This window comes from Silene latifolia, chromosome 10 (genome assembly GCF_048544455.1).
Source record: "Silene latifolia isolate original U9 population chromosome 10, ASM4854445v1, whole genome shotgun sequence".
Taxonomy (NCBI): Eukaryota; Viridiplantae; Streptophyta; class Magnoliopsida; order Caryophyllales; family Caryophyllaceae; genus Silene; species Silene latifolia.
Genome location: NC_133535.1, coordinates 58,993,746 through 59,008,937, shown reverse-complemented (window position 1 = coordinate 59,008,937; position 15,192 = coordinate 58,993,746). Strand labels below are relative to the sequence as shown.

General features: G+C 36.8%; 1 protein-coding gene across 2 annotated transcripts in view; it reads right to left on the bottom strand.

The window, feature by feature from the left end:
• Window positions 1-910: 910 nt before the first annotated feature.
• Window positions 911-15,192, bottom strand: part of LOC141605646 (uncharacterized) — a 31,675-nt gene continuing 17,393 nt past the window's right edge. For both annotated transcript variants that reach the window (XM_074424526.1, XM_074424525.1), the window contains exons 9-18: window positions 14,847-15,128; window positions 13,907-14,017; window positions 12,676-12,867; window positions 11,860-12,135; window positions 8,587-9,207; window positions 8,036-8,508; window positions 7,871-7,931; window positions 7,692-7,760; window positions 6,649-7,225; window positions 911-1,450 (exon numbers count right to left, since the gene is read on the bottom strand). In XM_074424526.1, coding sequence (XP_074280627.1) covers window positions 7,139-7,225; window positions 7,692-7,760; window positions 7,871-7,931; window positions 8,036-8,508; window positions 8,587-9,207; window positions 11,860-12,135; window positions 12,676-12,867; window positions 13,907-14,017; window positions 14,847-15,128 — 2,172 coding nt within the window. In that variant the 3' untranslated portion in view covers window positions 911-1,450; window positions 6,649-7,138. The remainder of the gene's footprint in view (window positions 1,451-6,648; window positions 7,226-7,691; window positions 7,761-7,870; window positions 7,932-8,035; window positions 8,509-8,586; window positions 9,208-11,859; window positions 12,136-12,675; window positions 12,868-13,906; window positions 14,018-14,846; window positions 15,129-15,192) is intronic.

Here is a 15,192-nt window from a genome sequence, read left to right as displayed (position 1 = left end):
TTTCACCAAATAAAACCATATTGTTGGCAAAAAATAAATTGTTAAAGGCTGGTCCATTTCGACAAACCGGTATGAAACACCATTTATTAGCTCGAAATTCCATGTCAATTGCTTAGTGCAATTTTTCCAAGCACATAAATAAATAGGATGATAAAAGGATCACCTTTCCGAACTCCTTTAGTAGGGGAAAATGCTTTGTCGGTTCGTCATTCCATAGAACTTGCATTCTCGGAAAAGTCACACATTCCACAATTGTATCACGGAGAGTGACCATTTTGATTTTACTCAATCATATAAATTTGAAAATTGTACCCAAAGATGTAGTGACCATTTTGATTTCACTCTTTTATGTACTTATTTTACACAATCATGTACATTTGACACTTTAAACCCTTTCATTTTCGTCAATCATCTACGCCCCGCTATTAATGTTAAATGGACCAAAGAAATGGTCATTGTGGTATTTACTTGCACTAATTTGAGAGGGCAATTCAATTGTTAATAATCCTACTGCAGAACCGCAAAACCAAACCCTACTAAAGTATAAAACCCAAACCTTGCTAAAGAACCGAAAGAAAGTGGAAGTCAATATTGATTTCATGATTAAATTTGTTATGAGCAAATCCAATGTTGTACTGTTGAATTCGAATCTACTTAGAAAAAAGTTGGTATATTTTAGAGGTTATTTGTTGAGAGACAACTCTTAGTTTTTAGCTAAGGGAAAATAATGGAAAGTATTATGAAAAATGTACTATAATGAGTAAAAAACGTTGTACTGTTGAATTCGAATCTACTTAGAAAAAAGTTGGTATATTTTAGAGGTTATTTGTTGAGAGACAACTCTTAGTTTTTAGCTAAGGGAAAATAATGGAAAGTATTATGAAAAATGTACTATAATGAGTAAAAAACGTACTACAAAAATAAATTACGTTTTACTATACACTTAATTATCTAAGAAATACAACATTCTGAGATATATTTGAGTCAAAATTTTGATATGATACAATTTAGATTAAAAACGGCAATTTATAGGATCAACACTAGCGGGGGAAATGGAGAACAAAATAACACATTTACAGCACACTTAAATGATTACATTCTTATACGGCAAACCATACAAGGCAACGCCATACTGGGCGCAGCAGCCCCTTAAAAACGGAGCTGGGCACCTTCACATACTTGGGGCATTCTGACTGACTAGCTTCAAGACTGAATAATTTAGCCGAATAATTAGATTGAAAGGTTAGTGTTACGGTTATCACAGGTTTCCCAGTGAGATCTAGCAATATCTCCAGTCAGGGAATCCCACGCATAACACCGAGAACAAAATGCAAACAATGATGAATATGGATCTATTTATCACCTTCTACTATCAAATCTAGTTAAATCGCCCAGCCACCGCTCCTTGATATGAGTAACACATATATGTTTGAATCCTGATATGGGAAGCCTGAAAAATTCGAGATCACAGATAACATTAGTAAGACATTGTATTAGCATGTATTATTGTATTGTAATATTAAAGGTTGAAATATTGCAACAACCGTAGCTGGTACCATCTTTTCGAGCAGGTTAATGGCATAATTTAAAATTTTCTTCACATATTTTGGAAAATGTAGTGAACAAGAGCGAATGGAAACATTGACAGCAGAAAGAGAAAAAAAAAATCAATTGGACAGATGAATAATTTAGTTACTACATCCATTTCATTTTTAGAGCCATCGTATGACTTTGATGGTCACTTGATGTCAACTTTGACAATAATTTCTTGCACAAATAAACAATTATACAATGGAAATATCGACAACTTAAATTTATGAAAAAAAACAAAAATTCACGTGATACACCGGAACTGTGGCATTTTGCATGTGGTACCCAACTTTTTAAGTTCATACACAAAATACTCTTGAGGTTTGATTTTCAAGCATGACGTGCCCTTCTTATCGTTCATAAAAATTTCAATTGAGCATAAATTATAGACCATAAATCGGATTTTGACCATTCTTTTCTTCAAACTGATTAACTTTTCGAGATCTAAAATTTGACAAAACGAGAATAGTTATTCGGAAATTTAAGATTGAAATTACGGTTGATTTGAGATTTTTGTACAAAAAAAACCGACAAAACGTCAGTCGACATTTTTTCCCCCTCAAATCATCGAGTATGACGAGATAATCATTTTAGAACAAAAATTGGTCGATTCTGAATTCCGGTCTAGGAGTTATGTTCAATTGAATTTTTTTATTGCGACAAAAAAGGTATGTTATGCATGAAAATCAAAGTTATAGGGTATTATGTGCTTAAACTTAAAATATTGGGCATCATGTGCAAAGTGACAAAGTTCAAGGGTACCACGTAAATTATCCGGAAAAAAAAAACAATATTTGGAGACAATGTGTTAAATCACTTATCAGCGTACAAGTTACCATGAAACGAAATCTTAGACGACTCTTATCTTTTCAGTGGAATCATTTGCCACTATGGGATCCCACTTCTACAGCTATTTTTAATATTTGGTCTGCACTACACAGTAGGCTGTATACAGAGATGGAACTTTTTTTTGGGGGTAAGTCTAGCAGTCCCACACTCACAGTGATGCAGTTGTAGAATCCAACAAACAACTCTAAGGTCAGCATGCGATCTAGTCAGATCTGGGAACGACTTCTTACTGGACCAGTCATTACCACATTAGCTACTGCTTTGTCTTATGCATGGATACAAAACTCCAATATGATTCGAAGTAAGAGCTTTTTTTTTGTCGTTTTCATTGAATATTAGTTTGAATGACAAAATTGGATGGGAAAAGGGGAGAGAAACAGAGACAGAAGCCAAAGCTTTGGCTGAGTCCATCTCTCGTAACACATTACTATAGAAAGTGTCAAGGCATGAATACTCTCAGCATTGACAGTTTTAGACATACAATAGAAAATGTTAAAACATGAATATTCTCAACATTGACAGTTTTCGAATTAGCATAATATGTTTCACACAAACCTAAGATAAAAGACACTTACAATAGGGAAAGAGTATTTTCTTCTGATGCTTGAGTTTTCAGTTAATTAACTTTACAACCGTGACACTTCACTCATTTCTCTTTAATGATCTAAGGTTTGAGATATTTCTCATTTCAATAACGGGCGTTTGGTTCGAGAAAGGGAAAGGAAATGGAATCAAGAAAGAGTAAAGGAGGGAAAGGAATGGGATAACCCCAAATTTAACTTCATGTTTGGTAGCAAATATGAAAAGGAATCAGTTATCTAACCCATTTGTACTATCACCATAGTCACAACCAACAAACACCAATTTCTATCAATACTATCATCCACCACCGACCAAAAAATGTCACCGGTGCCAGCGACAACTTCCGATTTACAGCCTTTTCTCACCGTCCTCCCCTCCTCCATGCGAAACTCCTCCCGACACCACTATAGCCACCACAAAAAACCCCATAAAACCCTTCCCTGACACCGGAAATCTTCTTCCCGGCCCCAAAAAGCAGCAAATCTGGAATATTCGAGGATGGGGGATGACATTTGCGATGTTGGAGGAGGTTTTAAAGGGTGTTTGTGGTGATGGTTTCATTAATGGCGAAAGGTCGTCGGCGCAAGGGATAAGGTCGTTGGCGCAAGCCATTGGCAGTGATGATGAATGTTAGGAGTTAAAGGTTGGTGGTTAGTTGGGGTGGCGCAGAGGGTGTTCGTAATTGTGGTGGCGATGTTGTCGGAGACTAGGTGGCCTGATGGCATGTGTCAGCCCTCACATGGTGATCGTGGTTAGGTTTGGTGTTAGTAGCTATGGTGGTGGATGGTCAGTGAAAAGATGAGTTGAAGGGGAAAGGGTATGGCATACCTTGGGGGGGTGAACCTTGGGGGGGTGAGGGGTAAGGATCTAAAGGAGTTTGAGGGTAAGGAAGGGGGTAAGGGAAAGATTGTTTTGGTCAAACAAACAACAACAAAGGGTATCAACCAATTTGTTTCCCTTTCCCTTTCCTGAATACCCCCAACCAAACGCCCCCCCAACACATTACTATAGAAAGTGTTAAGGCATGAATACTCTCAGCATTGACAGTTTTAGACCTACAATAGAAAATGTTTTTTTTTTGGTCTAAATCATCCGGTAATCCGAACCACATTGGGCCGACTAATCCGGATTTCGGGGCTTGTCCAAGGATTACGGTATTTAAACCCCTCCCAATCGCAGTTGTGGGGGATCGATCCGCAGACCTCCCTACGAAGCGCATGCCCATGCTACCACTGCGCCAACCAACGATTGGTTACAATAGAAAATGTTAAAACATGAATATTCTCAACATTGACAGTTTTAGAATTAGCATAATATGTTTCACACAAACCTAAGATAAAAGACACTTACAATAGGGAAAGAGTATTTTCTTCTGATGCTTGAGTTTTCAGTTAATTAACTTTACAACCGTGACACTTCACTCATTTCTCTTTAATGATCTAACGTTTGAGATATTTCTCATTTCAATAACCTAAATGTCTAAAATGTACTAAAATGTCTTCCAAATATCAAACATTTTTAACCACATAAATAAAAAGTTGCAAAACAAAGAAAATTTATCATCCTTAACAATATTTATTCTTCCCTTCAGAAGTTTAATTAATAGCAGCAATTTCCCCCGACAGGTTCAACAATTATGGCACTAAAAGAATTTCCCTTTCCTTCCCCTCTCTTCCCTCCCTTATCTCTATCCAAACAATGTGTGATAGTCTCCCGATCATGAAAGTATGCAATTTATGTAGATTCCAAGACAGCTAGTACATTGCCAGGTCAAATTTTGTTGATCTAACTAGACCTTCAAACGGGTCGGGCGTGTCGGGTCCTGGGTTGGGTCATGCGGGTTGGGTCAAATACGGGCCGGGTCAGATACAAGTCGGGTCATACGGGTCACGGGTCGGGTTATGGCCAGAATACGGGTCAAGAAATAATTTTTAACGTCTTTTTTAAACGATTTTTTTAATTTAAAAAATATTTTTTTAAAAAGTAAAACATCTTTAAAACTATTATTTTAATCATATTCAACATTTACATTAATTATATTGACATAATTATTAAAATAAAGTTTTTTTAATAATTATTTTATTATTAAATATTATGAAAGTTATAACTTTTTAGTTGAATTTGCAATTTTAAGTAATAAAAAAAATAATTTTTTAACTATATTTTCAAATATAATATATAATTATTAATATTTTTAATAAAATTCATGATTTTCCCTTGACCCAACGGGTCGGGTCTCGACCCTAAAATAACGGGTCATTTCGGGTTCGGGTCAACCGGGTCACGGGTCGAAAAAACGGGTTTGTAACCCTAAGAAAAACGGGTCGGGTTTTCGGGTCGTATCAGGTCGGTTTTGACAGGTCTAGATCTAACCCATTTTCATCCTTCGCTTTCAAGCAAAAAGATCATCTTTAGCCTTACGAGAGTGAACCTAATCCAAGTGGAAAAGAGAAGAAATGACAAAATGACAGGATCATACGACAAGAGAGTAAAATATGATCAATGGATTCTACATTCTCATTACATCAGGAACACAGGCTAGCCAAATTAAAATTTCTTCTCTTGAAAATGTCTTTTGTTGGGATTCTCTCATTTTCTACAACCCACGCCAAAAGACAAGTTTTTGGACATTCTTTGCATTCCAAATTATAGTGCCTGGGAAGTCAATAGAGTCAGGATTTTATAAAAGAGTAAATAGATGTTCAACATCTCAATCAAGAAATGCTTTGATTTATTATGTAACAAAATCATCCCTTCATTTCCATGACAAACTAAATTTAACACAAGAACATGACTCCACAAGCCTCAAATCAAAAAGCCCTTCGATCATTAGGGAGCCTCAAAAAGAGAACATTCCAATTATGATGATTGCCATCCCATAAAACAACTTCCCTCATGGAAGTTTCTTTGGAGAAAACAATTCTGAAGAGATCGTGATATTGGACTTCAGAAGGTGAATTCCGATACAAAATATCATACCGAAAAAAAGGGACGTTGAGCATCTTCAACCTTAAGATTGGAGATAGGATTAAAAAACTTTTAGGTATCATGCATCCTCTTAGGATTCAAACAAAAACTCAAGTTCTTTTAGTAACTTTTATTCATTGGGTCAAAGATTGGAGATGCCAAACAGCAGAAATAACCCAAACAAAAAAGGAAAAGAAAAAGGAATAAGATTAAAAAGAGAGAGATTATGTCTACTAATAACCAAAAAATTCTTAGTCAGCGGCCGCATGACACTTAAGGCTATACTATAATGTCAGTGTGCACTATCAGTATGGATTTTCTGGATGAAGCCAGAACTGATGATTGAACCAACTGGTCCCCATAGCACGTTCAGTATTGACACCAGGAAGGGCAAAGGTAACTATAAAAGGTTCCACGTGTGATACTACAAACCATGCACACTGTAATTGTTATTCAACACATTACCAAGTGGTATAACATTTGACTCTCACGAATTGGTTAGTTTAACCAGCAACATCAATCCCACGTCTATTTGATGAAAGACCAACTAAGTATACTCAGAAAAAGTACTATATTTTACCAAATGAGAATAAACTGAACCTCTGACAAAGAAGCAAGCAATACGTAACTAGCACAACTAAATGCATAAATAATGCATACCTGAGCAGATGCTCTCCTTTGAGTAAGAAACCCATCGCAGATTTGAGAACACGGCTTCTGCGACCAAAATGCAAACTTAGGCATATTTTCACGAGCAACCGCAAGCTAAATCTGGGTCCACATCTTAAATGTCGACTGAAAGAAGAGCTTCAGGCTAAAGTGTGCATATCAGCCTCACAATAATACCCTTTCAATAAGTGTCACTCGAGATGCAAAAGCCAAAGCATCTCAAAAGCTTACGGCTTCCCAAAAATATATTCAGAGATTCACAAGGAGATCAGCCAAGAGTTCCACAAATATCAGTCAGGAATGCACTTTGCTGAATGCAGATGGAATAACTGGATCAAGCACTCATCTATCATGACCTTATTGCAGTTTTATAACCAATATTGATTTGTGTATCCTTTATAACTTTCAGCTTCACCCAGGTAACAAGGAAAAAGACCACGGATACGGAAGGTATTAAAATCTCTAGATAACAGTTCTGAGATTATAGACCACTTCCAAGATCATTTAATAACTGAAGTATTCCGCGCATTTGGAGATAAGGATTCTCCAATAGTTTTTCATTATTGCTCTGCATTGTAGAGTTTGAGGAAGAATTAACTATTTATTGCTGTAGCCATGAATTCTTAAACGTACAGTCACATACTAAAACATTACCTTGGTGCCTGAAAAGCTCCCATGAACCCTAAGTGTTTAACATAGAGATTGGTCCCAATGACTCATAGCCATATCAAACAAATGCATTGAGATTGACATCAAGCAACTAATACTTCAAAATATAAAAAGTGCTAACAATTTTAGCCATTTTGCTTAAATAGATCATATGTCGGAAGGGGCTGAGTAACAAAGGCATGTTGCTCATATTATGTATCTTCCATAGGGAAAGCAAGGACTTATTGTTCAATTGCCCCATGGGCAGAGGACTAGAGGGAGATTAAACCATACATTAAAGTAGTGGGGATAATATTATGAAAGCAGACACCAGAGAAACATCTACTGGTAATCATAGTCCAAAACATTTTACAATGAAAGGATACCTGCTGCGCTCTAATAACAAGTTTTTGAAGTCTGCGCTGGTAATTATCAAAATCTGCCGTCATCATTCTCTGTGTTTTACATACATAGATTTCTTTGTCAACATATATCATACCATTTAGAGGGTGAATCATACCACTAAATAAAGCTAACATCCACAAAAAATGATAAAAATACATGCCTTCAAAAGGAAAGCCGACGAGTAATAAGCCACCCTTGAGTCCGTATCATCCAGGAGTTGTCTACAGAAATAAAAGGCACCCATTTTACACCTTTACCATAACAAAAGTGAGAGAATAACTAATCAGAAAGAGAGAAAGATAGGTTAGTGAGAGAGAGAGGGCACCTAAAAAAATCTTCTCCATCGACTTCTTCAAAAGCAGTAGGATCGGCCGTGCATTTTGCAATTAGAAGTAAAAGAAGAGCGGCACGAATGTCTGATGTGGCACCTGGTAGGTTTCCTCTACCCTTACTGCCAACAGAGACTCCCAAAGCAATGTTATCAGTCGCAGCGCCAGCAAGTTGAATCAAAGGCCAATAAAACAAAACAGCGGGAACTCGTGAAACCAACTGTAAAGGAACAATTACTCTTCCTTGAAGAAGCAAGGCAGCCATTGATGATGTCTCACAAACCAATGTCGTATAAAAGTTATCAGCATCCTCTGGTCCTCTACGCTGAAGATTCTCTTGCAGGGGAACACAGTCACCTAGCTCATTGTTATTTACATCTGAGCCACTTGAACCTCTTTTACGCTGGCTTGCATCTGTGGATGCAGGAGGAACTTTAAGACACAACTGGGAGAATAAAATGTCACACATCTGCAAAAAAATTCAAGCAACTCTTAGACCGAATTTAATTTTGTTGTGTAACCACCAACAAGTTATACACCCAAATACCTTCAAAATATTGAAGTGATCTGTCTCATTTAGTTGAGTTACCAGTGACAAGCAACAGCTCATGATGTCTATCACTGAGTTTGCTTTTTCAAGACAATTATCCCCCTGAGGATCCTCATCTCTATTGACTGAATGGTCCAGCTCATTCTCATCCAACAAAAATTTACATCGCATGAGAAGAACTTCCAGAACAAATAGAAAGCCTGCTCTAATGGTGTTTTTCTTCGACTTCAACAAGCCACACATTAGCCAGACGGACAGAGGAATCTCAGGGAGAGCAGAAGGATCTTTCAGGTCAACTAAATTGATCTGCTGCTGCAAGCTACATATATTTGATAATAACTTGTCACCACCCTCCTTGCTTACTTCCAAAACGAGCAGATCACCCAACCATATATACCCATTCTGGCGACAAGGAATTCGATCAGAATGAAGAAGAGAATGCAGAGTTGCCCATGACAACTTAGCTTTCTTAGCAATACTCCTCCCTAAATCTCCATCATCAATACTTTTCAAAAGTCTGCATGTTTTCGTGAGCTGTCTTGAATCAGAGAACTCTTTTTGAAGATGAGTAAATGAGTTTATTATAGAATCAAACTTGGTCGTGATCTTCTCAAGGATCTGGACAAGCAAACACACCACAGACAGACATAAGCATGAGAAAGTCATAACAAATTGTCCATGAGTAGGTAACTAGAAGTGGCTCAGAAAGCAACAATGGGTGGATGAGGGCACTCCAGGCACACAAACGGAGGATAAACAAGCTTCGAATGGAGGAGGGCAAGTACAAAAAGCATTAAATTAATCCCATAAATGAATCATCATCATCACTAGAATACACGCTACTTGGTGACAATCCTAAATCCAAAGTTACAATGGAATTACATGGTTATAAGCGCCGACGAGTATGTTGTGTGACATTTTTACGCGCTAAGCCCGTGTCAGTTAAAAAAAGTGCCAATGACATCAGTAAAACGTAATTGGCTACTTTCAGAATCATTTTGCTACAAGTCTATATCCTTCATAAAAGTAGACCACCTGTAATATCTGTACTTCCAATAAATGATAAGATTCACATTGCTGGCAGAGCGGAGTGTCTTCTAATAAATTCGTACGATATTTCAACAATTTCAGTAACAAGCTCTGCCTACTGGGATCAAGTGGTCCATTATCGATTACCAAAGTCGCTGATGCCGGAGAATTGTAATCTAGTCCATACATATTCATATCATGGCATTGCTTAGAATATGTTACATATTAATACCAAATCAGATAACCCTGAGTCCTTGTTTATTGGCTCAGAAAGGAGGGTCTCATCGTAGTGTTGGGTGACAAAGGTAGTAAATGCGTTGAATATTAACTCCCTTTTTTCTACTCAAAACTATTTAAAACTTGGATATTTGCCCAAATCTACTTGCTAAAAACAACCTGACAAATCCTGAATAAGGTTCATGAATGTCTAGAAGAAACTCAAATTTTGTCCACTTTCCATATCATATAGAGTGATGCGTGCCTTTATATGCGATTATTCATCTATTTTGGCACGCATTTCTATGCATTTTAGATGCTACTTTGGGTACTTGTTATGACTTTTGCAGGTTATTTGCCCAAGTATGTGAATGCAAGCCAAGTCCCTTCAATAAGGGTGAAATAAACTTCCGTCCCTAGTCTCGATACAAATAGAGCATGGAAATCATTCCTCTGGAGTCTGTACCAAAGTAGGGAAGCTTAACTAAGATGTTCAATTGATTAACGGGCTAGATATGTTGACCATTGCCCATGGATGATGGTTTGTCGAGCAAAGGAAGAGCTTCACACTACGTATGCCCACTTTATGCCATAACTCGAGTTCTACAATTGATAATCAAGTGATTGGAGATGAAAGCTTATCCTGTTAGCTTTCCAACGCCACCGAAAACGCTCGAGTAGGCCAAGTAACAAAGAAATGGCAGTCTTGTGAAGTTCAATGCGCGTTGCAGGAAATGCGGGACGGAGGTCGACCGACCTGAACCTGGAGTATAGGTCGACTGACCTATGGACTGGGTCGGTCGACTTGCCTGCTTGGTCGATTTACCACCTGGCTCGTTTTGACTCCGTACTTCGTAATTTTTAAGTGTAATTTTCGTTTAAATAGCTCGGAACATAAAAGAGGTGAGAGACCTAGACTACCATTACGTTAGACTACAGAGTTTAGAACCCTAAATAGTTTCCTCTTAGTACTTTGCATCTTGTTTCCTTAGATTGGATTATTCTCCCTTGTTATTGCTACTAGTTCCTTTCATTTGGTAATTTAATTAATCCCTGTTCTTTCTTCCTCTTTGTTGGTTCATATATTCTCTCTTCCCTAGTTCTTTGTTTTACGCTTAATTATTCATATTGTTCTTTAGATATGAAATCATTCGTTATTGCTCTTATCATTATTGCTTTTGTTATTAATCAAATCATGAGTAGCTATTACATCACTAGGGTTTAGAGGATTTATGGATTAATTGGGTATATGCATAAGGTTATTAAATCAATCATCTTTATTAATCTAAATCGTTAATTGCAATCTCTAATCGCAAATAATTAGTTAAAGGCCTTAATTGCTTATTTGAATTGGTAATTCCTGGCCTAAGATCAAGAGCCTGAAACGAAATAGACACGGAATCGACCTGTTGCAATTGATAGGGTAACCTAATACGTAGTGAGAGCCCGTTAGGTGCATTCTAGGGCGATTAGCAATCCGAGAGGACCTTGTCATTACCCTTTAGACCGATTTACTAGATTGATTTATGACCCATATCTTGCCCTATGACATCCATAATGAACCGACGACCCTAGCTCTTTCTCTATATAGTTTTATCATCATTTACATTCTTCTCATTTACTTATTGTTATAGTTTAGCTATCAAAATCAAACAACCGAAATTGTGACTTGACAAACTTGCTTAATTGCATTTAGAATACGAAAAGTCTCTCCCTGACTGCATTAGTTAGAGACCGTAGGGTATTTTTAAGAGGTGTGTGATAGCCTGTCACAGAGCCAGACCAGAGTTATTCTTTTGACATAAGATGAGACATTGTAAAATGAGTCAGGAAAGCATTTTTTTCTGTTAAGTAATCGTCAGTCAAGCCCTCAAGACAATTTCATTGTGGATCATTACAATACGGTCTATTTATATTTTCATATGAAGCATTTCAGGCACTAGGGTAACGTTGTTATCTAATGGTAACCATTTTCACAAATGCACCCAACGAAGAGAGGAAAGGGAGAAAAAACAAGAGACTCACATTGTTCAATCGTTCACTATCTGAATATCTGGATAATGTGGCAGAGACTGATCTTCTCAGAAGTTCGCCGATACCTTGCACCCCTAGCTTAACTGAAATATGAAAGGCTTCCGGAGCATTTGCAAGATAAAGCAATGTTGCAAGAGGTTGAATTTCCCCAATGCCATGCTCAGGAACTCCAGAAGCAATATTTGCTACATTTAGTTGATGCAGAACATGGTCAAAGAGCAATGAGTACAGATTTCTCCTTTCGTCAGTTGTTCTTGCCAGTGAATACTACATTACATGGTAATGACAAAAATTAAGAGAACAAACTTCCATATACATTAAGAAAAATAGCATACTACATCAACATTTATGATTTCCATACACATTAGCTAGATTTGTTGCCAGGCTCACTTTGTTAGTTGAGTAGCAAATACCTTTCCTTTCATTTCTTCCACTTCACCTCTACGATGGTCGGACTCATGCATGAGGATCCGACGCATTTATAGATCCGAGTGTCAGATCTTTGAAATCTCAAAACACAGGAACTTATTTTAGAGGGATCCAAAATTTGACGTCGGACTCCGATAGTGCTCCCCCCCCCCCCCCCCCCCAAATAAATGTTACTACCAGTTGAAATTCTACAGGAAAGGAAGCTATACATGAAAAAGTACTAATAAAAAAAAGCTGGACTTAGAGACTGAAGAAAAAGAGAGAAACAAATAATCACAAATCACAATTACCCTATAGGTATTTGCCCAGTGGCCCCACTTCTCCATAAACAAAAAAAGAGGCAGAGTAAATCCTCTATAGGCCATATAGTAATCTTACCTCCAAGAAGATGAAATCAATTCCTCCAATCATATCAACTTGATCAGCAAGAAATTTAAGGGTAGCATGAGAGGTTAAGCTATCTTCATCAGAAAAATCATAGAACATTCTCACTAATATTAAAACGAGCTTGGAGTGAACAATCTCAGCCCATGAACTACTCCGACTGATTTCTATCAATGCCTTAACCACCTGAATTAAGAATTATAAGATAACAAAAGGTTCAGATCAATAGGCACTAAGGAGTATGCCATGGGCTGCTTGAATATTTTGCAGCAAGTGAAGATATAATGCTGAAGAGAACTAAAACTTTAAGACCTCCAATTAGACAAGTCAATTTATTCAATTAATTTAATTGTGTTCAGCAATAAGTCCAGAAATAAAATCCAATAAAATAAATAAATAAATAAACATAATCAATAGTCCACACAGCAGGTTAGAGAGTAAAAGTAACATATAAGCAAACAAAAAAGGCAAAACATTCTTCGGTTCTCATAAGCGCGGGTCGGCATTCTATTAATGAATTCTTCCTTTTCAAAAAATATACTGTCAAAATATTACGAGTAAAATCTTAAAATCCTAGTACCCTAGCAGAAAGAACAAAAAAGGCAGCACTACCAGATAACAGACAGAGGCAAGTTCTGAGGTAATAGGGAGGTGGACTTTTTTTATTAAGTAATAAAGGATACATGTGGATTTTTAGTATTTGATGTTTTTCTGACATATTTAGTGTTTTTATTTAATTTAAAAAAATTAAATTATTTGTTCTTCTCTCCTTTATTACACTTTTTTACCAACCACTTTCTTATATATTTTACTTGGTTTACTTTTAAGGCATTCCGGATCCTTAATTATATTTCGGTTTTCTAAATCGTTTTAATCTTTTCTCTCGATTTAAACTTTAAGTTTTTATAAAAGAAATCCGGAATTCGATTTTAAAACCTGTGAGTTTAACTTGACTTTGCATTACTTTTTCGCTCTCCCTTTGTTTTTCATTTCCCCCTTGTCTATTCGCATTTTGAGGTGTGCGTTCACCCTTGGAAGGTTCTAAAGGATGATTCATGTCAGCCGACCCCAAATCATTTTGGGATTGAGGCTCTGATGTTGTTGTTGTTGTAATAGAGGAAAGGGGGGGGGGGGGGGAGGAGGTTATTGCTATTAATCCAACAGTCACAGTGCATAGTCAAAGTATGCTATGCATCCAAATAAAAAATGGAAGGAAAGTACCGACCCGAATGTCAAGGCCTTTTAATCGGCTCCTTCGTATTTTGCCTCGATCGCAGACAAAGTAAAGCAAACAACTCAAAGCAGATGCCCAAACAGATTCTTCTTCCTCTTCTATCTGTGATTTATGCACCACAAAAGATTAGATTGGTTGTAGATGAGAAGTTAAATGAATATAAACAGTCTGCAGTTGTTACCAAGTCAATAGAAAATGTTCTTCCTTTCTTGTCTGGTCTTTCAATTTTATTTTTTTGTGTGGGGGATGGGGGGACTTAAAGGATGGAGGATTGAAGCTATCAATATAAGCGATAAATATCTGAACTTAGGAATTCACGCTACAAAAGCTACTTAAATCACCAACAAAATGCACAAATTATATATTCTTTAGTATAAGAAAAGAAAGATCTATGAACACAGGTATGCATCCAGGAAAGAATCAGAAAAAAACATTGCGAAAGGGATAACTATCTATTCGATCGTAGACTCCATAAATCTTGTGATATAAACCTGTGGTAAGAAAAGAAAGATCTCTGAACACAGGTAAGCATCCAGGAAAGAATAAGGGGAAAAACATTGCGAAAGGGATAACTATCTATTCGATCGTAGACTCCATAAATCTTGTGATATTAATTTTATAGATTCATTTGTCCATATCGATTCATTGTGTGGTGCTATTTAATTATTTTAGAGGAGCGAATAATCACATATTGACAAACGAATCAATAAAATTAATATGTGAGCATAAGCTAACTTGTGTAAGTTCGAAAATATTGGCCATATTGTCATCTATAAGGAACTACTTCAGGTGACTTCACTAGAAAGAGCCTGCATTATCTGTTACCTTGACTAGAACTATTGCACTTCATTAATCTATTATCCAGAGGAGCATGATAAAAACATTGTCAAATTGCTAAGGCAAAGATGTTAAAAGTCGATGATTCATTTACCTGGACAAGAAGCATAAGAATCTCATACAGAATGTTTAGAATCCAGGACTCAAACTTGTCAATAGCCGAAGAGAGTCCTGCCTTATTACATGAATCTGATTTCTTCTTTTGTGTTTCAACATGGGTCTCATTGTCAAAGGTCAATTCTTGTGAATAATCTTCTTCTATGGTTGAAACATCATCACGCACAACCGGCTCCAATAGATGAGCATGAACAGCCAGATTGAGAATCAAGTCAAAGGCACGAGTTCTAGAAGATAATCTGGGAGAACAAACCATATCCTGTAAATAGACCCTTGTCACTAAGATGCTATGTCAAATTTCTAACATTATAAGAGGAGAGTAT